The sequence below is a fragment of the Eumetopias jubatus genome, unplaced genomic scaffold (genome assembly GCF_037043125.1).
Source record: "Eumetopias jubatus isolate StellerSeaLion01/CBP00866 unplaced genomic scaffold, mEumJub1_p1.0 scaffold_4, whole genome shotgun sequence".
NCBI lineage: Eukaryota > Metazoa > Chordata > Mammalia > Carnivora > Otariidae > Eumetopias > Eumetopias jubatus.
This window is the reverse complement of record NW_028274810.1, coordinates 185,102,060-185,129,257: the sequence shown is the minus strand read 5'-3', so window position 1 is coordinate 185,129,257 and position 27,198 is coordinate 185,102,060. Positions and strand designations below refer to the sequence as shown.

The 27,198-nt window shown below is 39.1% G+C and overlaps 1 protein-coding gene across 5 annotated transcripts in view; it reads right to left on the bottom strand.

Moving 5' to 3' along the window:
• Positions 1-272: 272 nt before the first annotated feature.
• Positions 273-27,198, bottom strand: part of ST18 (ST18 C2H2C-type zinc finger transcription factor) — a 67,155-nt gene continuing 40,229 nt past the window's right edge. For all 5 annotated transcript variants that reach the window (XM_088023143.1, XM_088023145.1, XM_028119003.2 and 2 more), the window contains 9 exons: positions 21,754-21,816; positions 20,902-20,970; positions 18,775-18,837; positions 18,593-18,673; positions 17,468-17,689; positions 11,395-11,483; positions 4,638-4,741; positions 2,613-2,756; positions 273-413 (listed from right to left, as the gene is read on the bottom strand). In XM_088023143.1, coding sequence (XP_087879269.1) covers positions 273-413; positions 2,613-2,756; positions 4,638-4,741; positions 11,395-11,483; positions 17,468-17,689; positions 18,593-18,673; positions 18,775-18,837; positions 20,902-20,970; positions 21,754-21,816 — 976 coding nt within the window. The remainder of the gene's footprint in view (positions 414-2,612; positions 2,757-4,637; positions 4,742-11,394; positions 11,484-17,467; positions 17,690-18,592; positions 18,674-18,774; positions 18,838-20,901; positions 20,971-21,753; positions 21,817-27,198) is intronic.

The window sequence follows — 27,198 nt, the reverse complement described above, 5'->3', positions numbered from 1 at the left end:
TACAAAAAAAACCCAAAAGAGTGCAATGAAGAAATAAAATTAAAACATATGAAAATAAATAAGATTTAATATTTGACTGCATTGCTTTTAATCCAAAGAGTCTATCATAGTTTTTCTTTCCTTTTTATGTCAGCTGGGGGAAAAAATTAGTGCAATGTTGCAATTGTAAATGCAGTACGGCAACCTACGTGCCTCAGCAGCACAGGAGCCCCTTCAGATCCGTCTGTGTTAACTGCTGTTTGTAATTTCTGTTGCCCAGCAGCGCTGTGGTCCTACACATGGATGCCCTTCACTGCCTGTTTGATACTTTCCAGCAGAGCTTTGCATTCCGGGGAATAGTCCCGTTCCAGATTGCTGTACATGTCTGTGAGTGTATTTACATATGCTTCAAAATTCTGCTCACTGATAGGCCCCTAAATGAAGACAAAACACATTGAACCAATCAGAGTCACTCAGGCTAGGACAAAAGAGGACCGAGTAACACAAAGAGTATCAGTGACTCCAGAGTCTTAAAGGGAAGGGAAGGATCCATATGACTGCTGGAGTTTGGGGAGATGGAGAGAGACTGAGTGTGTTGGGATTCATCTGTTCACTCTTTACTCCATTAATGGGATTGCTGTGATTGTCAATATTTTGTGGATTAATTAATTTGGAGCCGCATCAGGTAGATGTCTGGCTACTGAGCTGGACCCCTCAAAGCTGCACTGCTTCTATGGAGAGGATGCCTCAGCTTCAATTGCACATGCTCTGCATAACACAGACCTCCTGTCTGCGCAAGGGGAATGTCAGAGAGGCTATGGAGGAAGGCTTTGCTTGAGCCAGGTGGTTCTTTTGACAGCACTGGGCTGGAATTTAAGGCATGTTAAGATCTGAGCAAGTTGCTCACTAACCAGGTGGAAATTTTTCCTTTTTCATCCTCAGAGACCTTTTTGGCCATTTTTCCCTTGTGGCATCATTGTAATATAACCCTGTATTTTTCTATCTCTGTTCCAGGTAGCACATCAGATTCACCAAGTCAAGCTCTGCTCTTATTCTTTTTGCGTGCTTTGGTAGCTCCTTTGCCTAACGTGGTGCTTCAGAGAGTGGTCACGTGATCCGTGTAAATTGCACGTGCGCCTGAAGGAAATGCATGACACAAAGGGCATGCTACTAACCATTTCTGGGTGCCTCCGTTTTCCCACCTTTTTGAAAACAATGTGACATGTGATTTACTCGCTTCACAAAATGCTTGGAAGAAAGGATTTCTAGAAGGTCTAAATACTAGAGCTATAATGGATGCTATCGTTATTGCTGTTATTTAAAAGGTAGGCTTGCTAAATCTGAAGATTATCTTGCTGTGCTCAGTAAAATACTGAATTATGAGTATTGTCTAACCATGGTTTTCTGCTCCCTTTCAGTTTCGGCCCTTGCTGCGTCATGCATTTCTTGGAGAGTTTGTAACTGGACCAGGACCCAGGCGGCAGAGTGGATGAAGGCCACACAAAAAAGCCAGGCTCATCTGGCTTTGGAGCCTTGATCAGATTACATGAACTCTGAGCTCTGATTTCCTCAGTTACAGAATGAGAAGGCCAAGGCTCAGTCTTTGTTGTCTGTGTGAACATTTAGTGTAATCAGCCCTAAAAATCACCACTAGGTTGCCTTGCATATAGCTCTACAAGGTACAAGTTCTCTTGAATGGTAATGATTATTTTTATGGCATTTGTGAAGGAAAACATAGTAATGAATACAAATTTCAAGAATGAATTAGACAAATGTTCATAAATAATATAATAATATCCAATAATTTACCTTAATACTGACCATAAAGTAGTAATTTATTGTCCTTTGTGTTCTTTATTATTACATTATCGATTTTTTTTTTTATTGTCAAGAGACACATTTGGAATTGGGTAAGATGAGGGCTCCATGCTGCAAAATCGGGTAAATTGAGGGATTTATTGCTTTCAGGTAAACCAATCATATTTTTTCGTTAAATTGCTGCTTCTTTAAATCATTCATACATAAAATTTGCAGCTTTAAAAAACTTGTTCTAAGGAAATTAAAAGCATTCAACAATGCAGCCTCTCTTCCAAATGTTTGTAATATGTATGAAAATGTGACAGGAACTAATTACCTATGAATCTGAAATAGTTGCCAAAACTCAAATATATGTTTAGATTTTGAAAATAAGGATGACTTGCTCACTTTTTTATTCCATATGAGAACTTAAGTATGTTCTTCCTACTTAACGCCAAATTTAAAACGCTTCTTTTGTTGTTTTGTTTTTACAGTTCTTGAGTTGGGTGGATGGCACAAATGGCTGTAAACCCTCTAAGCTTTCTATTTGGAAATAAACTTTTAGTAAGGGAACTTTGGCCTCCGACCTTCATATTACATTATAAAGCAAGTTCTAATAAGCCCTCACCTTTAAATGATTCCTGCAATTTCAAAAGCCCTTGGCCTTCATGTAATTTAATGTACGTATCTGTCATGGTCCCCATGAGGGAGGAGGTTGTTGCCTGTCAGGCGTGACGGAGCGGGCGCCATACCTGTGCGGCTGCTGACGGGCAGCCCTTGCGGTGACTGCGCGCTGGCGCTGCGATGGAGCAGCCAAGGTCCTGCCTTGGACTTACCATCTGTGGGAGCTGAATGTCGGCAAGGCTGGAGATGAGGGCTTGGCTCAGGCCTGCCAGCTCCTTCAGCAGGCTCTCATTGTTCTGCTCTATGAGCCTGTTCTCCTCCTCTATTGTCTTTAGGTTGCTCTCCATAGATGTGATCTGAAATGGAAATAACTTGGGAATGTGAGCAGCCGGATTCTGAAGGAAAGGCATCCGCTGAACCTGACTGCCAAGGAGTGCGTACTCTGCAACTTCCCCTCATAAAACTGCAACCCACCACATTGCTTTAAGTTTTGGGAATCACATTCCCAAGTTTACATCTCTAGCCCAGACTTCTCCCGTAAATTGCAAATTCCACATCTCCACATGGCTACATGGTGGCTATCTCAAGCTCAGTATGTTCAAGAGTGAGCCTTTGCTACTTCCCCCAAACCTGTTCCACATGCAGTCCTCACCTTCCCAACTTGAACATCACTCAGGCCTCCGAGGTATCTCTGAAGGCTCTCTGTCTCTCATACTTTAAATCCACTGGGGTCTTCCTTCACAACACCCAAGATGGAGACTGTCCTCACCTACACTGCTGGCCCCTGGGCCCAGCCACCCGAGGGACTGTGACTGCCTTCTCATGGGTGACCCTGCACCTGGCTTGGCCCCACACAATCTTTTCTTGGCCGGTCTTCAACACAGCTACCAATACAAGTCTCTTAAAATGTAATTCAGATTATAGGTCAAATATGATTGGGTTTAACCATTGGCTCAAAACCCCGTAATGGTTCTACATTCATTCAGAATAAAAACGGCCTGGGGTGCTCCATGTGTTACCTCTGGGACTCATCTCCTCTGATTCCCCCCCTTGCTCGCTTGCCTGCTGCCGTGCTTACTCTGATCTTTCTCAGAACTCTGAGCCTTCTCAAGATTTAGGGGTTTTGCACTTGTGGTTTTCACTGTTTGAAACACTCTGCCCCCATACCTGTTTGGTATGCTTCCCTCAGCTTCTCCCTCAGCTTCTCAAGTCTTTGCCAACATGTGTCCTTCCTCCTGAGGCCAGCCGGCCAACCTATTTTATATTGAAATCTGGCCCTGTGCCCTTGTCCCATCCAGTGTGAATAGTCACTGATGATTCTTTTTTGTTATTATCTGTCTCCCCTTTCTAGACATTAAGCTCCCTGAGTGCTGTCTTCCCTAATGGTTCTCAAGAGGAGTCCCCATGATTCGTAAACCAATGCATCAAGCTCTTTTGTAGACCTGGTTGCTGATACTAAAAGATTATGACACTGGTCACAGTGGGTAAGGAAACCAAACCTGCATTTCAGATGGACTGAAGCCTTCTGCCTGAAGCTGCTGTGAGTGAGGACTTCTGAGATCAGTAACCAGAGGCCCCAAACCCCTGAGTTTCAGGAGACGACAAAAGAGGGAAAGAAACTTCTGTCCAGGTTTTGTCTCACTCTTCTTTTCCTTCTGATTTGTTGCAATATAGTCATTATTAGTGTTTTTTTTAAAAAAAACAAACTCCTAGACTGAACTTTTATTTTCCATTTGGGTAAATCTAGTCAGGGCATGGGGCACATATTACACAGGGGAATACAGAATTGAGAAACTGCTTGGATTTTTCAGTAAAAAATCTATCCAGAAAAACCTCCAAAATTAAACGTGAAAAGTTGCTCTGTTTATTTGAATTTTGAATAAAACTAACTACTCTCATATCTTCTTGTGACAATTTTTCTAACGCACCACGTGCTCTGCAGGACTCTGCTTACACAGGATGATTGGCTTTATTTGCTTCTAAAGCCTTTAATGCACCCAAGGCAAAAACATAAGTAGCTTTGCCTACAGGTACCCAGTCAATGATGGCCCAGGGTGATCTACCTATCCAAGCTTTACAGTAAGGGTGTCATCGAGACATGCTCAGTGTATTCATTGTAAGATATCAGTTTATTTTTTAACACAACGTTTAAGAGTTTAATGTTTTGCTTCTACTAATGATTGCGATCACTTTAAAGATAACTAATAGCTTTTCTGTTGTGTTATTGTTGTTTTTACCTGCGTCTGAAGTTTCATCATATCTGCTTCAATTTTAAGGTTGGATTCATTTAGTTCCTTTATTTCTTCATCCAAATGCCTAATTTCTTCATCACTCTCTAAACCTACAAAAAATCAGACTGAGTCAAAAAGAAAATATGAGACAGTGACAACATGAGTCATTTTATGTTTAAATTTGTGGTTTCCTAAGTGAAAATTAGACTTTAATTTGAAATGTTGAATTTTTACCCAAATCCATATCTAAGATTCTAAAAAAGTGGGTTAAAGAGTTCCTTTGTAAGAAAAGGGAGTAGAAAAGTAATACCATTTAATGTAGTGCTGTTATATTCCAGGTATAATGCTAGACATATCCGCAGATAATTTCTCATTTAAACTTCACTGCACACTATGGGGCATGTTCCAGTATACCCTTTTCACATATGAAGACACTGAGTCCTGGAGAGGCTAAATGAGGCCACACTCATCACTGACAGAAGCTGCATAACCTGCCTGCGTCCAGAGTAATAGCAGAGCTAGGAATGAATTCCAGAGCCCATGCACCCTCTTGTACACAGTGTTGAAGAACAGTTCTGGCACGAATTATGCTGATTAATTGTATATTTATTACCTGTGTGGGACCCTATGAACCATCACTGGAGGCAGAGCTAGGGTGCTGGCAGGGGACTTAGAGTCCAGGGACACAGAATTTGGGTTCCCTATGTAGAGTTGGATAAGGAGAAATGCAATCTAGGAGAAGGAACATGGACTTCAGAGTTTGAATGCGGGCCTTGACTCTTGTTCTTGAACCTGCACAACTTACTTAATTTCTTTGTGCCCCAGTTTCCTCTTCAATAAAATTAGGCATAAAATCTATGTTGTGAGAATTAATGCAGTAAATTATAAAGTGCTGAACATACAGTAGGTTCTCAATGAATGGGAGTTATTTCCCATAACTATTTTATAGAAGGAATATGAATACATTTTAAGTATTTTTTTAAAGCTGGGAATGGTAGCTCATATTATTTTTTCAAAGATTTTATTTATTTGACAGAGAGAGAGATAGTGAGAGCAGGAACACAAGCAGGGGGAGTGGGAGAGGGAAAACCAGGCTTCCCGCTGAACAGGGAGCCCGATGTGGGGCTCGATGTGGGGCTCGATCCCAGGACCCTGGGATCATGACCTGAGCTGAAGGCAGATGCTTAACAACTGAGCCACCCAGGCGCCCCTGCTAGCTCATATTAAAGGGGACAGAAGCAGGATGTGAGGTGAGTTTAACAGTCCCGAATAATGAATCTGAACCAGAAAGATGATGACAATTAAGAGGGATAAATGTAAACTTCTGCATTTGAATTTAATAGGATTGAATTCATGACAGCAAGAATGAGGGAATTGACAATTTATTTGAAAGAGTTCTAGCCTCTTACACTGCCCTGTGGTTACTACTATGGAAAACAGTTCACTGTTCCCTGAAGGTGAACTTCACAGTGCTCTGTGACCCAGCAATTCCATCCCTAAGTACACACCCGAGACAAATGGCTGCAGGTGCACAAGAGGAGGCCTGCACAAGATGAACACAACACCTTCACAAAAGCCCAGCTTGGAAACACACCGCAGGCCTGCCAGAACAGCATGAATGACTCTTACCAATAACGTGTTAAGGAAAATGTAAGCCCTGACTGTTTACATAAAGCTTGATAAAACAGGTGGCTGTTTTGTGGGTACTTACTGCTTTATTATAAGTAACTAACTACCTAAATTAAGTGGGCTATGCATGCACCAATGAAGACAGTATGTCACAAGATTGACCTAATACAGGGCTCTGAGATTCAATAAAGAAGGAAAGCAAACCAACAACTAAGATCCAGGTATTTTAGTACCTTGATCAATTTGAATATGAGTCAACAGTGTGACACAGCTCCTAAGAAAACAATAAACAATTACCCAGGACCACACTAATGGTTGTATAATATACGGGACACAGGATTTATTCTGAATTGGCTGGCTGTATCTAGGGAATTGCACTGCATTCTGAGCACCAAGTTTTACTAGTTATTATCCTAGAACAGGATCTTTTCGCAGATGAGTGGGATTGAAATACTTGTTTTTGGCAACACCAGGGAGCATAGATTATCAATTAAACAGGTATTTTGAGTGCTATCAACACTTGAAATTCTTCTGGTTTGAGCAAATGAAAACTTCTAATGTTATATTTCTTTGCCAAATTGTTTTTCTTTTTTGTCTCTTTGTAATAAAATTCCACTCCAGAAGATGGTATTTTCTTATATAATATCTGGTGAGGAAGACAATAAGCAAGAAAGCATGGATAAAATATGAAGAGCTATGAAGGAAACAAGCAGGGTGCTTTGAGAACCCTCACTGGGGAAGCCTCTTTGAATCTGAGACTTTACTGATACAGTAAAAAGGCAGGCATATGAAAGGCTTGGGATTGGGTTGGGATGAGCATCTCAGGGGAGGGAGTAGAAAGCACAGAAGCCTGGGATGAGAAAGGAATGGGAATTCTGCTCCCGGGACTGTAAGAAAGCCTCTGTGAGCAAGGAAACAGGTCATGGGGGACCTCACAAAGAGCTTGGGCTTATTCTCCGCGCAACGGGAGCCAGTGAAGAATTTTAAGCAGGGGAGTTGATGTGATCTGGTTGGCTTCTCAAAAGCATAACTCAGTTCTGGGTAGAGAATGGGGTGAGAGGGAGACAGAGCAGAAACCAGAAGACAGGTGAGGAGGTTATCACTGGGGTCCTGGCTCATCTGATGGTCCTTTGCCCCAGGGTAGTGGAAGTAAGTGTAATAGAAGTGGACTCAACATAAAAGATTTGGTGGGATTTGCAGTGCTTGTGATGAATGGGAGGAAGGGGATGAGAGAAGGGAGGAATCAAGGAAGACAGTTTCTGCTCAAGCAGCTGGACAACTACTGGCATTCCGGGGATGAAGCAGACGCTTCCAGCAGGAAAATCAAAAGTTTATATTTGGCTGTTAAGTCATGGATGCTTGTGAGAAGACTCTGAGAGCCCGGGTTCTTGGTATTGAGCTCTAGCTAGGATTACATTCCCCTGGCATCCAATGTTATTGCAGACATTCAAGGCTCTTGACCAAGATGGGGCCATCTGGAAGATGCCTAAGAACAAAAGGTACCTGGAAACCTATGGGGTAGGTATGATCATGAGATGAGACCTCATAAAAGAAACATTTTGTCAGGATCTAACACATAATAGGCACTCCATAAATTCTCATGCAATTAATGAATAAGTGAACTAACGTTTTTGTTATGATTTCTGGGATTTGGGGAGATATTTTATTTTATTTTATTGGGAGGGTAGGCATTTTAGCCAATCTCTTTGTAATTTTTTTCCATGAATACATTACCTTATCTATTTCTGTCCATCTATTTATCTGTCAACCTCCTCTCCACACAGTCTTTAAGAGCCTCCTCCAGAGTAGAACTGAGAAGATACCACAGATTTTGAATTTCACACCACACTTGCAAATATGAACCCATTTGATTCTCTTAAGGATCCCAAGAGGCAGATACACTTCTTACCTCATTTTATGGATGGGAAAACCAAGGCATGAAGAGGTAAGTAGTAAGCAGTAGAGCTGGGATTCAAAACACAAGCTCTCTGGTCCCAGAATATGTTCTCTTAACCATTATAATGCTACCTTTACTCCTGGCTATTTAATCTGCTTTGAAATTATCAGTTAAATGTTTGCACTGATGTTCCTTGACAAAAATATACACAATAGAATAGAGAGTAGAAATAGAGTGCTGGGTTAGACTAGCCATGTGTTGTTGACCAAGGAAATCGTATAAACTTTCCACTGAATATTTTAGTGGAACTATTTCAGTGGCCCTGTTCCTTTATAGGGTGTACCTGTTTAAAAGCAAAAGAATATGTTTTCTTTACTTCGTACAAATCTATGCCTAATATACATAATTAGGGATTACATAATTTAAAATAATACTTTATATTCTGTATAAGTTTTTAAGGGATGTAAATACTTGAATCTGGTAGATAGGCTCAACTTTAAGGGGCTTTAAATAGTTGAGTTCTATCCAGAAAAGAATAATGTATCACAATATTTACAGCATGGTACTTTGCCACATGGAAAGAACTAGAAGGATCTACTAAATATAATAACATATACATAGGTCAACCATTATAACTTTTATTTATATCACAAAGAACAGAAAGGCAAGTATTTATTCATGTACAGATGTTCTAATTTTATTATCAAGGACCAGTAATGGTCTTTAAAAAATTAGCATGGCAATTTAATTATGCCAAGGAGGGAGAACTAAAGATCGATTCTTCTAAAATAAACGTAAACATTTTTGGTGTCGACCTTCCATGTTTTAACTGGTTTGTAGGTAAAATTCTCCTAACATGTTATGTAATCCAACCAATTGCCTGAATGATTTGTACCTATTTTAACTTAATATAGCACACCAAGAAGTTTAAAGTCATATGCACTTTATAGTTTATTGCCATTTGATTTCTTTTTAGGATCCGGTGAATGTGGGGTTATACCTGTTTTATAAATCATCCAGGGAACCATGGAGGTGTCCAAGCTTTAAGGTAGGGGACTATGGAGATGGCACATCGTTAGAGAAGACCTCAAATGACTTTAGGTCTTCCCTGACCCTCCACTGACGACTGACTTGAACTCAGGGGCATTTTTCTTCACACACAAGTCATTGTAGGTTCTCAGGCTTCAGATGAGCATCAGCCCCGCCCCTAGCTTCTTAGATTATGAAAACGTGTAATTTTCCAGTTTCCTGGCCCATTTAGAATAAATACACTTCAGACACTTGTCAATGTGTTCCAGCCATCTTGCTGCTGCTCCACATCCTTTGAAAGCTCAGCTGAAGATGCTCAAGTTAAAAAGCACCCTTCAAAGGATGTGTGTGCAGTCCAGCTGCTCCCAGGTTACTATAACCATCTACTAGAGGGTTTGAACAGCGCAGTGGAGCTGTGTGCACCCGGCCCACATCTCACTGGCACTCTGCAAAGCTTCACTATAATTTGCTGTAGTGCCAACAGCTTACTGTTTTGATCTTATCTTTACTAGAAACAGTCTGGGATTTCTATTATATTTACTGTTAAAGGTGTTGCTGGGGTTCTTATAATGAAAACTCATAGAAAATATTTTCTTCATACACTCACTTCCAGAGAAAGTTTTGCTTTGAATTTACTCAATGACAGTGTGATTCTCACAGTGATTATATTCTCCTTTTGCTTTGGCATCTAAAAAGCTGAGAGTCAAATCTGAGATCCCTTTTTACCCACTGGGAAATGGGTACATTCCTGTTATTATCTTCAGGCTTGTCCCACCTTGCTTTCTTATCTTTGATCTCCTTTTGTCTCATTTTTTTTAATTAACTTCTAAGTAGCTTTTTTTAAATGTAGCATTGCACTTTCCATCATTTAACTATTGCTTGAAAGGTGACATATAAATAAATAAATATTAAATTGTGCCAGTTTCACAGAAAATGTGTTAAGAGGCAGTTGAGAAGTGGGCAGTATTTCCAAGGAACAATGAAAACATCTGGAGAAAGCACTTTTACTGAGCATCTAAATGTTGGAAAGAATGTCCAGCACAGTCCCTAGCCTCCCGAGCTTTTATTCCTCCACCACAGGCAAATTGACCCCCCCTCACCTCTTAGTGGTGGCTCCATGAGGGAGAGCAGACCCCTAAGGGGCCACTTTAGATAATGCATCTGACAGATGGAAGCCTCAGAAGGGAAATAGTAGGAAGCTCAAAAGTGCTTCCCTCCCTCAGATACTGCATATCTTCTTTAAAAAAAAAATCAGAGGCAAATTAAAAAGATTGGGCAATGCTTTCAAAGAAATAAAGTAAAAACAGTTACTCCATTCCAGTTATGTGCCAAAGACAACAACAAATCAATCTCCAAAGCAAAACAATGCTTTGCCATTGTTTAGATGATGATTTAGAATGATGATCTAAGAAAACAACATGTGCCTGAGATGATATTGATGAGAAATCTTAGGAAAAGCACTCAAGAATCAAAGGAAAATTGGAGGATCCAAAGATAGAGCTCAGAAACTGCATCTATTAACTTCTATAAGGCATTGACACTAGGGAAATACAGATATAAATTTAAATCATCCAGATTCATTATAAAAATGTTTTGAGGATGGAACAAAATTTAAGGAGTCAAAGACAGATGCCAAAAACTGTATTTCTTGAAATTTGATAGAAGGTTTACACCAGGAACCCCCCCCCCCCCACACACACATGCTCATGCAAAAGCTGTCATTTTGAGGACTGAAGGACAAAAGTTCAGCCAGTGTGTCTTAATCCTTCGAATAGCAATGCTTGATTTTCTGTGTTAGAGATACTTACGAAAAAGGAAAGAAAAAAAAAAACAAGAATTTGTTCTTTAGATGAAGTTATAGTTCTAGTTCAAATTCAAGGAGAGCATCCTTCTTGTATATTAAAATTGCACTTCCCATATAGAGAATAATTAGGCATGCGAACGCTTTGGGGAGCTACGGCTGAGACTTTGGTGGGGATGGCAGTCTCTAGCCCTGTGATCTTTTGTTTTGTTTTGTTTTTGTTTTAAAGGTTTTATTTATTTATTTGACACAGAGAGAGCGCGCGAGAGAGACAGCAAGCACAAGCAGGGGGAATGGCAGGCAGGGGAGAAGCAGCCTCCCCACTGAGCAAGGAGCCGGAAGCAGGGCTCAATCCCAGGACCCCAGGATCATGACCTGAGCTGAAGGCAGCCGCCCTGTGATCTTACCGCCAGTTGCTTTGAGCTTGATGGTCATTAGTTCTTCTGAGACCTTGCCCTTTTTGATGGCTTGTGCATTTAGAGGACATCCAGATAAGCTGTAAGGATAGAAATTATACCAATGTGTGAGATACATATTACTTCTTTTTTTTTTAACACATGTTACTTCTTTCAAAAATTAAAGTTTTGTATTCACTACTTACTAGGTCTCTGCCTACTAATTACGTTATAATCTCCAGTCCCTTTGTAGAAATAACACGTAATATTTATGAACACAAAAGCAAAGGCCCTCAGATAATGTAACTATGTTTTGTGTTTTTGCTCTTTAAATCAAAATTCAAATAGCTATTGCTGATACTATCATATAATTAATTTTGTTAAAATGTTACTATTCTGCGTCCGCCTTCGGCTCAGGTCATGATCCCAAGGTCCTGGGATCGAGCCCCGCATCGGGCTCCCTGCTCAGCCGGAAGCCTGCTTCTCCCTCTCCCACTCCCCCTGTTTGTGTTCCCTCTCTCTCTGTATCTCTTTCTGTCAAATAAATAAAATGTTACTATTCTGCATTCACACAATGCCTTTTTTTAGGAGTGGTTACTTTGTTTTCTGTAAACACAAAATGGTACATATATATCACAATTAAGATTTGTTCCAAATTAGTCAAAATTCCATGAATAATAAAGCAGAATCTAGTTCTTCCTGTTTTTTTACGTACTGTAGTCTGGTCTTTGCAGAATGACTCAAATTAATACAAACCCAAAATAATATGACCCCAAATAATACAAGCCCAAAATAATAAAAATAAACAGGTATATTGCATACCATTTGGGCATGGGGACATTTCTAATTTATTCTCTAACTTTTGAAACATTATTTTTCATTAAAATAAATCTCCACCCTGAAAGGAACCACTATAAATATATTCAGATGCGCTCTCTGTGGGCGGTGTATTGTGTTGCAGTGGGGTTTACATCTTTTCCTTAATCTCTGTATTCTTTAGCTGTGCTCCCTTTCTTTAATGTCATCTGTTTTATTTAGATTGCACCAAAATGGTAATGACAACACTGAACAAAACTTGTTTGCTGTAGTACGTGATGAGATGATTTTGTTGTTCTAAGCAACCATTCATTCTTTTGCAATTTTGTTGTATTTTTGGAGATACAATTTTCAAATAATGTTAAAAATTGTCACAATCAGCCACTTAGAATAGTTTTTCCCACAGAAATTTGGTTGCAATTCATGTACGAAATAATCATTTTCAATTCAAACGTTAGGACACTTGGCAAAGTGAAAAGAAATATTTCTAAAGAATGGCCGTTAATAAATGTTTGCTACATGAATGTGTTTTTTTTTTTAAGATTTATTTATTTCTTTCAGTGGGGGGGAGGGGCAGAGGCAGGGGGAGAGAGAGAATCCCAAGCTGACTCCCTGCTGAGCATGGAGCCAGATGTGGGGCCTGATCTCATGACCCTGAGATCATGACCTGAGCTGAAACCCGAGTCGGTCGCTTAACCAACTGTGCCACCCAGGCACTCCATGAATGTATTTTTAAGTGAATTCAGTTATTCTATATGAAGATTATATGAAATCTAAAAAATAATAGATATGTACTACTACATAGAAAAAGAAGGCTATGTGGTTTGCCAAAATTTGATAAATTATGAAATATTTAACACAGGAAAAGAAAATAATGAAAAAGCACAATGAGAATGATGAACTGGATTTTCCTATTTTGTAAGCTTCACTGTAAAGTGTGGCCTATATAAGTTTCATTATCTTTTTTTTTCTGAAACATTTGCCCAAGTCTGTCTTGTTTTATGTCATGTATATTGTTCTTAGAAAACAGTCATGAACAGAATTAATATTTAGTTGGTAAGGTGGATTTTAAAAGTGACCTGTAGTAGGGTGCCTGGGTGGCTCAGTTGGTTAAGTATCCAGCTCTTGATTTCAGATCAGATCATGATCTCAGGGTTGTGGGATCGAGCCCCACATGGGCTCCACACTCAGTGGGGAGCCTGCTTGGGATATTCTCTCTCCCTCTGCTACTCCCTCTTCTCCCCTGCCCCTCCCTATCCCCCCACACTCACTTTCTCTCAAATAAAGCAAAAAAATCTTAAAAAAAAGTAACCTGTAGTAAGTCCACTTGTCACATAATGGTAGTGGCTATTAATAGCTCAGCAGACCTTCCCTGACTCTGTCCTCTAAACAATCAGCTTTATTCCAACAACAAGGCAATAAATATCCAGTTGCAACACAGTGGTGAGGAGAGTTAAGGAAGTGTGCACAGCTGTATGACTCAGAACCTAAGGATATAGTTAACTTATGAAAGTGAGAGTATGGTTTCACAATGTCACTTGATAGTTTATATCTTCTAATGTAGTTACATCTTCCAGGGTATAAAACAAATCTTAAATTAAAAAAAATGGGATGCGAAAATATTATAAAAAGTCATTTTTCCTTTTGAGGATGGTCACATCCTCCATGGGGCTTCAATCTGCTGCTTAAGAAAAGGTGGAGGTGTCACTATCAAGGTTTGGGCTCCTTATTGCAAAGGCAGGAAAAAATGTCTTCTATGGTTTTGACCAATTTGCAATTTTATCTCATATCATGGCAATTTCAAACCATATCTTCATCTGCCTTGTTAAAGTGAAATAGCAGATGATACAATTTACATGGACATCACTGTTTATATTAAAAACCTCAAAAAACCTCAAAAAATGATAGTTATGGCACAGCACTAAATGAGGTCTATTTGTCACAGAAGTTCTAGTCCTAAACTACAAACGTCCATCTTGTGTGTGTGTGTGTGTGTGTGTGTGTGTGTGTGTGTGTGTGTCGGTGTGTTTTAATATAAAAGCATTTGTCTTCTCAGACTGCTATTTTTTTCAAAGTAGAAGTTTGTCATGCAAGACTTAAAGCACAGTTTTAAAATAATTAGTCTGTAAATATTACGCTGAGGTAAATGCATGGATCAAATTGTTCTCAACCATCCTCTAAGGTAAGTTTTGTAATTATTCCCGTTTTGCTGCATGTTAGAGTGAGAAAAATTACAAAATTGACCTTACAGGGAATGGCTGGGGAAAGACTATGAGGCTGGCACACAGAAAGATCCACTGAACACCAAGGATGAAGATGATACGGTGCTCGCAACAGGGGCTCTGCTGTCCCAACGCTGTGTGCAAGGGCAATTCCTGAACTTCCCTGTGCTTGTCCTCTTCTGTCAATGGAGGAAAACTGTACCACCTCTGTAGCTCACAGGGTTTTGTAAAGGATTAAAGGAATAAACCACCTAAGGTACTTAGAACAGTGCTCTCTACTGGAACAGAGCATGCCCTGAATAGATGTTGGCTATTGTGAGGGATGGGAAAGAGTACCGAACAACCTTGGGGATTTGAGGGGCAAAATGTAGAATATATAAAAGTGTATCACAGGTCAAATCATGCTATTTCAGCATAAGTCATTCCGACTTTAATGAATTATTAATAAATTATTGCATATATACACATATGTTAATACAATTTTTATGAACAGGAAAGGAAATAGTCTGGGTCAGACACCATTATGTGCCAGGCTATAAGCTAGGCACTCTATTACATAATTTCATTACAGTCTATGTATAGTAGAGAGAAGCATTCCACCTTAAAGAGAATACCCCAAAGTAAATTCAGTCTCTTAAATCTTTCAAGTAGCAAGAGAACTCTCTAGTGAAGAACAGTGAAATCTGAATTATTCACTTGTTTTAACATATAATTAATAATTATTTTCTTTCTCCTAGAAGATAACATCTTGGCATTAATGTTCAAGCCTAATTTTTGAACTCATAATTTTCTTTTTATTATGAAACAGGTAATATGTACCTAGATACATACAGTGTGTATTTGCAGTTTAAAGAATACTTTCAAGGTGAATACCTTTTACCTTCAAACATGAACATGTTTGAAGCTCCCCATGCCTTCAACAGTTGCCTCTCTTGCCCCCAGACATATAACCATTGCCTTGAATTGTAGGTTAACGATTCCCTAGCTTTTTAAATGCAATTTTGCTACTTGTTTTTAACTTTCTGGAAACAGAAGCATGCCACACACAATTTCTCCTGCTCAGCACTGTGTTCTAAAATCAGCCCAGGACACATCTTCATTGTCACCCGTGCATGGCAGCCCCCCCGTATGCAGATACCATGGTCTACTTGCGTGCTTGATTTAGTGGGCACGTGGGTTGCTCCCAGTCTGGGCTTCACAGAACAAGGCTACCACAGACATTCTCAGACATGTCTCTGGGCTCCAGGGTGCAGGAGACTCTCTGAGGCATCAGCCTAACAGCTCAGGTTCTGGGTGGCAGGGCATGTCCATTTGCTCTTTTTCAACTGGACTCTTTGAAGGCACTTTGCTTCCTGAAGTGGCTCTACCAATTAATTACTCTTCCACTAGGAGTCAGAGCCCCTGTTGTTCCCTATCCTCACCAAGCCTCAGTGTCATCATTTAAAACTTCATGATTTTTAAAGATAATTCTGTTGTTGCTGACTGAGGGATGCTCTCACCATAGTACAGCATTAACATTTCATTATCAGTGTTAACATGGATATTACTGAGTCCACGATAAGGAAGTCAAGCTACTGTGCAGTTAATATGCCATTAGGCACACCTGATTTGTGACTGTCGCTCCCAAATATGAAATGAGGATTCAAACTCAGAATAAAACAGTGTGAGCTATTGTGAAAATGACCATGCATTTGAAAATAAAAAAAATAAACCACTTTAAAAAATGTAGGGGGGCGCCTGGGTGGCTCAGCTGGTTAAGCGGCTGCCTTCAGCTCGGGTCATGATCTCAGGGTCCTGGGATCGAGCCCCGCATCAGGCTCCCTGCTCTGCCTCGGCGGGAGGCCTACTTCTCCCTTTCCCACTCCCCCCGCTGGTGTTCCCTCTCACTGTCTGTCTCTCTGTCAAATAAATTTAAAAAATCTTTAAAAAAATGTAGGTTTTGGGGCGCCTGGGCGGCTCAGTCGTTAAGCATCTGCCTTCGGCTCAGGTCAGGATCCCAGGGTCCTGGGATCGAGCCCCTCATCAGGCTCCCTGCTAGGCGGGAAGCCTGCTTCTCCCTCTCCCACTCCCCCTGCTTGTGTTCCCTCTCTCGCTGTGTGTCTCTCTGTCAAATAAATAAATAAAATCTTTTAAAAAAATGTAGGTTTTCTCGATAAGCAGATGCAGCTTTATATCCACTTAAAACAGCAATTCCTGGAAGGCTTAATTTTCTGATACCATTGACATGTATCTTTAAAACCAAACAAAATATAGAATGCCCCAGCTTTGCTCAGTTTGCATACTGCTCATAAGCAAAGCATCAGGGCTCACTAAAGCTTCATCGGATTTTTAAATCTGCATTGCGCACAGAGGCCAGAGGACTAGAAAGGTCCTCCTTGATTGGAGAAGTGTATAGTGAATCTTCTTGTGCCTTTTCTTTAGGTAGAATGTGAACCAAAAAGCTGGAATAAGATCAGTGTTCCCAAAAAAGAACTCCATTGAAATCCACGACACTCAGTGATAAAGGAATTAAGTCATTGTGGAACTATAAAGGGTTTTCTAAATCTCTCTCATCCTGTCGTATACTTAGTAGTCACTGTGTCATTCTCTTTCTGGTTGCTGGGGATGAGTCACATCTCCCCAGCAGCAAAATAACTACAATTTGGCCTGAAATTGAGCCAGTTCACAAGAGGGAGGGACATAAATATGTAAAGAGAAAGTTTACAATTACACTACATAATAGAGTAAATATCACCACTTGAAATTGAAGTGAACCATTAAAAGACTAAACCATTAAAAAATAGCAGCATAAGCAAATTTGAGAATACAAAAAAATGTAGTTTCTACAGCACTTAAAAACTATGTAGCAAATTTTCAGAAACAGAGGAAATAGCATTTTTCATTCTTCAAAGGAGTCAAACATCTATCTGGCAAGACTCACTGCACCATCTAAAGTGCTATGATTAATGAACTCAAGGAGGGATTCCCCCTTCAACCCAAAGCCACTGAGGTGACACACAATCACAACAACAACAACAACACAACAAAAGGCAGAAAACAAATGTTACCTTCTGTGGGTGACAAAAACATTATTTACATGGCCCAGCCCATTGCAGCCTGGCAAGGGACAGTGTGGTAGCTCTTGTTTGTTCAGTTTCCAGGAGAGGGGGGCCCCATTGAGAGGATTCTCCTTCTGTCTCTTGGCAGCCAGGGGACAGCCAGAAGCTGTGCGGTGGGATGTGTATTTACCTGATATGTGACCTTGGCCATCACACCCTATCACAGGGCATCTAGAGAGACACAGCAGAGACATTACCAGCTGGGAGACACTAGATAACTCACATGAAGTGCTATAAGTAGGTGAATAAGAAGGCAGTGGCAATTCCATACGATACAGACGGCAAAAGGTGGAATTAAAGGGTTTTTTTTAAAGTGCCACTACAACCATCTAAACAGCATTGTATTAGCAGAAATAGTGGTCCACAGGCCTGACCGAAGCAAGGTTTGTGCACTATCTCCTGGAATCTTCACTGCAAACCCACTGGGCACAGAGAGTTACTGTCCCATTTTCTAGGTCGGGAAAATGAGGCTTATAGAGCTTAGGTAACTTGCCACCCATTTTACAAGAAGTGTAAAATGTAAGTGTAAATTACTTACCACACCCACACTTTTTAGCTCTAGAGTCAACCACATAAGCCGCTCTATGCTGCCTCCAACCAAAGACCACGGGTGTAAAATGTTAACTGCTTTGCCCTACATTACGCAGTGCATTGTTCACAGCACTGGAATGTTGGTTTTTAAATGTCTCAATAATGCATTTAGAAATGTTGTAGAGCACGGAATTTAAGATAAGATTTCACCTTAACAAAATTAAAGATTTGGGGGGAAATGCTGCCATATTTGTCATGCTTGTAATTTCACCATGCTGTTTTCTTTACAACAATTAGAAAAAGTATGAACTTACTTTTTTTTTTGCATTATCAAAGTACTGTGTACACATAGCTAGGAATAAGATAATTTTCTCAAGCTTTTAAACCCTCTGACTGCTGCTTCAAGGGTCCTTGCGTCTAATAGGGTGCCTCCCCCCAACCTCAATCAATGCTCAGTTGCATCCCAACCAACATCCCGCCCATTTGACCAACAAACTACATCTGACCACCCTTCAACTGCCACACCTTAACTACCACACTCACTTGAGTTCAGGGTCTTCTTTTTCTTCCTTTGTAGGAGTCATCTTGACACTACCTTTCCTGGCACGAGGGCAGCCGGACAAACTAAATAGCAGACAACAAGGAACAAAACCAAACCATGTGATCTCACTGGCCATTGCTATGGACATTCTGATTCCCTACTTCAGAAACGAAGTCGATCTTACCTTCTGTGGGAGGCATAGTTTCCAGTCACGTGCCCTGAACCATCACACCCCGGGGTTGGACACCTGGAAAATGAAGGAACAGAGTGCATGGGCCGCATGGTTGTAGTGGAGGGAGGGGGATCACGACACATTCAAATAGAAGGAAACACAATGAGTTGCTTTCTGTGGGACTCTTTTTCCTTAAATATAATGAATTTTTGGCTAGGAATACATTTTTAAAGAAAATGTTAAGATACGTATCTCCTGGGTGATGCTTAGCAGACAATGTATTAGCTTTTATTCTACCTTCTTTTTTTTAAACTTTATTTTGGAAGGAACCTGTAATTCGGCCCACAGCCTACTGCTGGCCTTCTGTCTACATCATGCAAAGTTTTCCTTTTTTGCTTAAGAAAAAAAGTTTTCCAAATTGTTTTTGTACACAATTTATTTTCTTTGATTTGCTCCACTACCACAATAATCCATTAAATTCAGATGAACAAGAGTGGTATGTGTGAGCTCCAGAGACTTGGCACACTAATATAATTGCCAAAGAACCTAAGTCGTTTGCACCTGGTCTGTTCTGCCTCATGGCCCAACTTAAATGGCCTTTTGGAAAATCTACCCATAGCTATTATCGACATTCAACCACTAAATTTGGAATGAAAAGAGGAAAAGAGGAAAGGGAATCCAATTCTACTTGGAATGCTGAGTAGGAATAGGCTTCAAAATACACTTGAAAGTAAAAACTGAATATCTAAAGAAGAGGTCAATAAATGTCTTTTTCTTTTTTTATAGAAAAAACTGAAGATGTTACTTATCAGATGGCTGTATAAAACATGTAAATACTGAATATTGCTATAGAACTTCTCAATCTACATGTTTTCAATGTGTTATCAACATTTTTTCCTAGAAATAATGTTTAGAGAAACTACTTAAGAGAACCAATAGCTATTATTAAGGTACAGAAATGTATAAGTTTAGAACAATTGAGTAAAATTGAATAATAAATACTGAGTAAGTAAGGTAAGTAAGTCAGATTGAGTAAGAATGCCTGGCACTCCTCTATTTTCAATCTCTGTCATGTCTCAACCTAATATTCTTACATTTCAGTCTAGAAAAATGGCAATCTATAGCATGATTTCTAGAATCTATACTGACACAATCAACTGTACATTATTTCTCATATTGAATATGAGAAAAGTTGCATATTTCATAGTTCCCTTTACTTTTTCTGGTATTAACATTCCCAAGTTTTATATCTGCTTAATATCACATTCACATCTTCTTTCATAAATTCATTCTTTGTAATTTTTAAGGAAATAATTTTAAACAAATTAGAAAATGGGAAGACTAACAAAATATTAAGAAAATAAAATATCTGAAATTTTACTTGTGATTTAGACATCAAATGTTGATTCTACTACTTATACAAATATTGTTTTATCATTAGACTTAGTAACACTCATTTTTCTTAAGATTATTATTGCAGATAAGTTTCATTAATTTTGTTTAAAGTTATTGCTTATCTTTTCTAAATTTATGCCCTATTATATTTTAAAGGGCATAAGGTAGATTATAACTTTTTATTATTCTGTATGTAATATAACAGTGCAGGAAAAAAAAACAAGTGAGAAATTTGGAATAAAAGAAGAGAGGAATAGGAAAAATAAAATCAATAAGTAAAAGTTAATAAACACGTGGCTTTGAGATCCTAGGTTGAAATGTGCCAAAATTGTGTCTAGGTCCTGGAATTGAAAGACAGACATGTGATTCAAAATTCCCATAAGGTAAAATATTATGCAGTTTACTTAAGATTAGATGATGAAAGTGCTTTGCCACACCTTCATAGGTCTGATTTAGTGTATAAATCTGAAATCAGCAGAAAAAAGTATTATGTTTAATAACTATTCTATTGTTGCTTTAAAAAATATTATAAAAGAAAAAAATCCCCAAAGCAAGCAAATGAACTAAATTAAGTTACAATGAGTTGTTTTTAGTCATTTGGACTTTGCGGTGAAAGAATGCATTGGTTATAATTTAGTCAGTCATGATTTACTACTTGTTAGTGAAAACCCACATGGGTCTTGAATGAGGGGGAGTCCTAACACAGTCAATGAAGAGCTAGGAGGTCATGATTCCAATACTTACTTAAGCTCCTGAGAGTTAGCAGCCATGAGGGATTTAAGAGTCTTATCTGCTAAAGGACATCCAGAAACACTAAAGAGGGATGAGAAAAACAAAAACACACAACCCTGACATACACAGATCCAACTCAAATGGTGTTTTGAGTTTGTGAACATATGCTAAATTTACTGGTGCCTGGAGATTGGGAAAAATATAACTAGGTTTGAATTGGGCTTTGCTACTCTAACCAGTGTTGGCTTGTGGACACCTCAGTTATTTCTCATAGACTCAGGTTTGCTATTTTATCAAATGAAGGGCTTTAACCCAATGAGACTCCCCAACTCTAGAATTCAGTAATACAATGATTACTGATTCGGAGTCCATTTCCATTGCACACCAAGGGGTGGTGGCTTAAAGGTCTAAACCGGTGCCCAAAGGAAAAGCAAATCACATCAATGAAGAAGGGAAGTGGAAAGATTAAATACAGCTTTTTTTGCTCTGTTTAACACCTTGATCTGGTATTTGCCCAGGGAAGAGGCTGCCACATTCCACAAGGTGAATGGTCAACCCAGGTCACTCTATTATTTTACCTTGGTTTCACTTGAGTCCTAAAGCTAGACAGAACCAAAGCCCTGACATAAACTCTAGCTTTTGGTTTATAACCTGCACAATAGGATCAGAACATTATTTTTAGCCCAAAATCATGATTTCTATACCATATACACAAAAAGCCAGAAGATTTAACTTAGCTTTACTTCTGGAAAACAAAACAAAACCCCAACTAACTCAGTCTTCAATTTTGGATCCAGATTATAATTTCCTAGAATAGTTGAGAATAAGTATTTACGTTAGAATAAGATGTAAGTTGTAAGGTACCTGCGATGGGAAGCATAGTTTCCTGTGACGTGGCCACTTCCATCACATCCTGGCGTTGGGCAGCTGAGTCAATAAAAAATATAGTGTTAAAGTCAAGGGGTTTTCACAGATTCATTTGCTGTCTATAGGTTATGAGGTAGCTTCTCTTTTCAAGATCAGTTAGCACAGTACGGGACACACAGGAGCTAGTGAACTAAGGAATTGTGTTATCTAGGAACCAGGAGACTAGCTAGAAGAATAGTGGCATGATCTGAAGGCATTAGTTTTCACCATCACATTAATTCTCTGACTCAAATCATGTAGGAAAGTGATGCTGAAATATATGCCCTAGCAATGTTGTGAGTCAACAACCAATGATGTTTTATCTCTTTGAAAATATAAATGTTATAAACCCACGCTTTATAATGAGAGTGGCTCCTAGGAATACTGGCACCAATTATATAACAGATTTCAGAAAAGAATTTTTGTGAGTTTGAGGGTTTTTTTTAAGTAGACTCCATGCCCGGTATGGAGCCCAATGCCCAGTATGGAGCCCAACGTGGGGCTTGAACTCATGACCCTGAGATCAAGACCTGCTCTGAGACCAAAAGTTAGCTGCTTAACCAACCAAGCCACTCAGGCGCCCCAAGGATTTTTGTGAGTTCTTAAGAAAAGGTCATTATAGTAACTTCATATACATTTTAGAAACTGCCTGAAAAAGAAAATCTTTGAAAATACTATATATCCTGGAAAGGTAAACTGACATTTTAGGTGGGAAAGTTGCTGACAATACAGAAACCTATAAGAAATTTAGTTATTAAAGCTTGGGATCAATTTTATCCAAAGTTTGAAACCATCATAGACAATTGCTAATTAACCACCAAAGCAATAGGCTCTCCAGGCCATCTGCCAAAGACCAGAGTCTGTATTGATGCATTCCATTGTATTTCAGAAGCTGGTCATATTCTGTGCATCTTATGTGTCTTTTAAAAATAATGTAAGAGGATTTTCTTCCATAGTTAACAGGTTCCTTGGTTTCTCAGTCATTTATTTTCCTCTGATGCTGCTAGAAAGTCACTCATTTGGAGTAAGCAGATTGACCTCAGCCTACTCAGTGCTATTTGTGGTGGTGTTAATCAGAGGAAAAATCAGTTACGTCATTCAGGCTTCTGGTTTTCTCTGACATGCTGCCTAAAGTGAAGGCTTATCCATATGTGTAGAGTACAGAGTTTACCCCTTTGAAAGGACATTTAGAGATAGACTGCCAACATTCAAGTTTTCTTAAATGTCACCTTCTTAGTTTTTTGTTGTTGCTGTTGTTTTCCTGTGAGCTATTTTCTAATCATCTTCAGGTAATCTAAAGAAACTATAAGTGTTAGAACATTTCCATCTCTCAGAGAGAGGTTTGATTTTCAGGGCTTGATCCAAGCTGAACTGCCTAGCTCTTCCCTTACCACTTTCCCTAGATGGGATATCAGAAAGGAAAATGTGGAAGCTATATATACATGTAAACAAGTAAAGGAAGAAAAAAGAACAATGATTAACATTTGAGCTCAGTTATCTTGCAAGTGCCATTCACCCACTAAATGGAGAAACAATCTCTTCTGAACACTGTACAACTGGAATATTCAGAGCGTGAGAGATGTGTTGTAATTACCTGGGAATCCCCACTTTAGAAATACATGGCCACCTAGTGTGCAAAAACAGCACTGCGTTTATTTTATTTTATTTTTTAAATTTTATTTCTATTTTTTCATTATTTCTATCAATACTGCCATGAGAAGCAAAGAAGTGCCAATGAGTTTTAAACCCATCAGCTATAAATTAGGGAGTAAAATAGTAAAGTATGCATTTAATTAGCTGCTAATTACTTTTTTTAAGTTTGGTGGTATAAAGAGGTTAAGGAATAAAGGATTGAAGATGGTGTTGTGGGAAAAGCTTTTGTTTCAAATTCTGATAGCTGGCTTAAATTACAAATAGTCAATGAAAAATCTTATCCAATAACATGTGCCCATACCAGTTGGGTGAAACAATCTGGGTAGGTTTGCAAATGGAAGTATTAACACTTAGAAGGGCACGTGGGTGGCTTTGTAGGTTAAGCATCTGCTTTCAGCTCAAGTGGTGAGCTCAGGATCCTGGGATCTCAGGGTCCTGGGATCTCACCCTGTGTCAGGCTCCCTGCTCATGGGGAGTCTGCTTTCCCCTTTCCTGCCCCTCCCCCTGCCCCTGCTCATGCTCTCTCTCTCAAATAAATAAATTTTAAAAATCTTAGAAAAGAAAGTATTAACACTTAGAGAAAGGAAATGAGCTAGTTCCTTCAGGAGGTGGCCCTCAAACTCTAAGGAAATTTATTCTAATCAATGACATTAAAAAACCCTATTTTGCAAACAGTTTCTGGTAATCAATTAAGGTACATTTATCTGTTAGAAAGAAAAAGCACCAAAACACGCCACCCCAAAACTGCTAGAACTCATACAGGAACTCAGTAAAGTGACAGGATATGAAATCAGTGGTATTGCTATACACCAACAACAAGACAGAAGAAAGAGAAACTAAGGAGTCAATCCCTTTTACAATTGCACCCAAAACCATAAGATACCTAAGAATAAATCTAACCAAAGAGGCAAAAAATCTGTACGCAGAAAACTATAAAATACTCATGAAAGAAATTGAGGAAGGCACAAAGAAATGGAAAAACGTTCCATGCTCATGGATTAGAAGAACAAATATTGTGAAGATGTCAATGCTACCTAGAGCAATCTACACATTTAATGCAATTCCTATCAAAATACCATCCACTTTTTTCAAAGAAATGGAATAAATAATCCTAAAATTTGTATGGAACAAAAAAAGACCCCAAATAGCCAGAGGAATATTGAAAAAGAAAAGCAAAGCTGGTGGCATCACAATTCCAGACTTCAAGCTCTATTACAAAGCTGTGATCATCAAGACAGTATGGTACTGGCACAAAAACAGACACATAGATCAATGGAACAGAATAGAGAGCCCAGAAATGGACCCTCAACTCTATGGTCAACTAATCTTCAACAAAGCAGGAAAGAATGTCCAATGGAAAAAAGACAGTCTCTTCAACAAATGGTGTTGGGAAAATTGGACAGCCACATGCAGAAGAATGAAACTGGACCATTCTTTACACCACACACAAAAATAGACTCAAAATGGTTGAAAGACCTAAATGTGAGACAAGAGTCCATCAAAATCCTAAAGGAGAATATAGGCAGCAACCTCTTCGACCTCAGCCGCAGCAACTTCTTCCTAGGAATATCGCCAAAGGCAAGAGAAGCAAGGGCAAAAATGAACTATTGGGACTTCATCAAGATAAAAAGCTTTTGCACAGCAAAGGAAACAGTCAACAAAACCAAAAGACAACTGACAGAATGGGACAAGATATTTGCAAATGACATATCAGATAAAGGGCTAGTATCTAAAATCTATAAAGAACTTATCAAACTCAACACCCAAAGAACAAATGATCCAATCAAGAAATGGGCAGAAGACATGAACAGACATTTTTCCAAAGAAGACATCCAAATGGCCAACAGACACATGAAAACGTGCTCAACATCGCTCAGCATCAGGGAAATCCAAATCAAAACCTCAGTGACATACCACCTCACACCAGTCAGAATGGCTAAAATTAACAAGTCAGGAAACGACAGGTGTTGGCGAGGATGCGGAGAAAGGGGAACCCTCCTACACTGTTGGTGGGAATGCAGGCTGGTACAGCCACTCTGGAAAACAGTATGGAGGTTCCTCAAAAAGTTGAAAATAGAGCTACTCTATGACCCACCAATTGCACTACTGGGTATTTACCCCGAAGATACAAATGTAGTGACCCGAAGGGGTATGTGCACCCCAATGTTTATAGCAGCAACGTCCACAATAGCCAAACTATGGAAAGAGCCAAGATGTGCATCAACAGATGAATGGATAAAGAAGATGTGGTACATATATACAATGGAATATTATGCAGCCATCAAAAAACCAAAATCTTGCCATTTGCAACGACATGGATGGAACTAGAGGGTATTATGCTGAGTGAAATAAGTCAATCAGAGAAAGACATGTATCATATGACCTCACTGATATGAGGAATTCTTAATCTCAGGAAATAAACTGAGGGTTGCTGGAATGGTGGGGGGTGGAAGGGATGGGGTGGCTGGGTGATAGACACTGGGGAAAGTATGTGCTATGGTGAGCACTGTGAATTGTGCAAGACTGTTGAATCACAGACCTGTACCTCTGAAACAAATAATACATTATATGTTAAAAAAAAGAAGAAGAAGAAGAAGATAATAGGAAGGGAAAAATGAAGCGGGGGAGATCAGAGGGGGAGATGAACCATGAGAGACTATGGACTCTGAGAAACAAACTGAGGGTTCTAGAGGGGAAGGCGGTGGGGGGATGGGTTAGCCTGGTGATGGGCATTAAAGAGGGCACGTACTGAATGGAGTACTGGGTGTTATACGCAAACAATGAATCATGGAACACTACATCAAACACTAATGATGTAATGTATGGTGATTAACATAACATAACAAAATAAAATTAAAAAAAGAAACATAAAGCAAAGCACAATTTTTGAAAAAGGATGCAACTATAGTAAGACTTTTACAAAACCAGTGTATAACACAGGTACATAAAGATCAGCAGTATCCACTGAAGTGTTCATCAGTCTGGGGATGAAAATGAGGAGAGAACCATGAGGTTTCTATAGAGTTAATTTCCTAAGAATTCATGATGAAATTCTATTTCAAAACCTGTCCCAATGTTTTTAGAACCCTTCCTCTTTTGTATTAGCTTTGTCCCAGTGAGAAGTGCTCATTACAAAATAATCTCACTTCATTTTTCTGTTCAAAATGGTAATGCAGGTTAATTATCAATCTTTTACACTACATTTAGTTTGGAATGACTCTCACAATTTCCAAAAATCTACCTCCAAATGATGAAAATTTGCCAATTTTGAAGATATTCAGAGTTATATGAAGAAACAAAATCAAAAATCAAAAAACAAAAATTTTTAAAAAGATTTAAAAAACTTGAAGTAACTCCACAAGGGAGTAAGTATATGGCTGACCCCAAGTCACCTCTGGGAAGAAACAATGTTCAGTGACATTTAAACTCTAGTGTGTTTGGTACTCATCCATCACGTTGCTCCAGCTACCAAGTTCTAAGTGAACATTAAACTCATAAGAGAAAATCATATTTGAGCCAGTAATGTTTGCCTATGAAATCCATAAAGAATACAGTCTAAGATTATTTAAAAATCAGTCACATATCAACACAATATATCAGTGTTGCACTAGGAATAATTTCATTGAACACTTTCTATGTGCAAGGCTTGTAATAGCATTTGAGATGTGTTCCCTGCTCCCAATTCACTGTTTGTGTAGTTGGGGAAGTAAGAGGCACTGCAGTAAATATTATGTACCAATGGTGTGGATG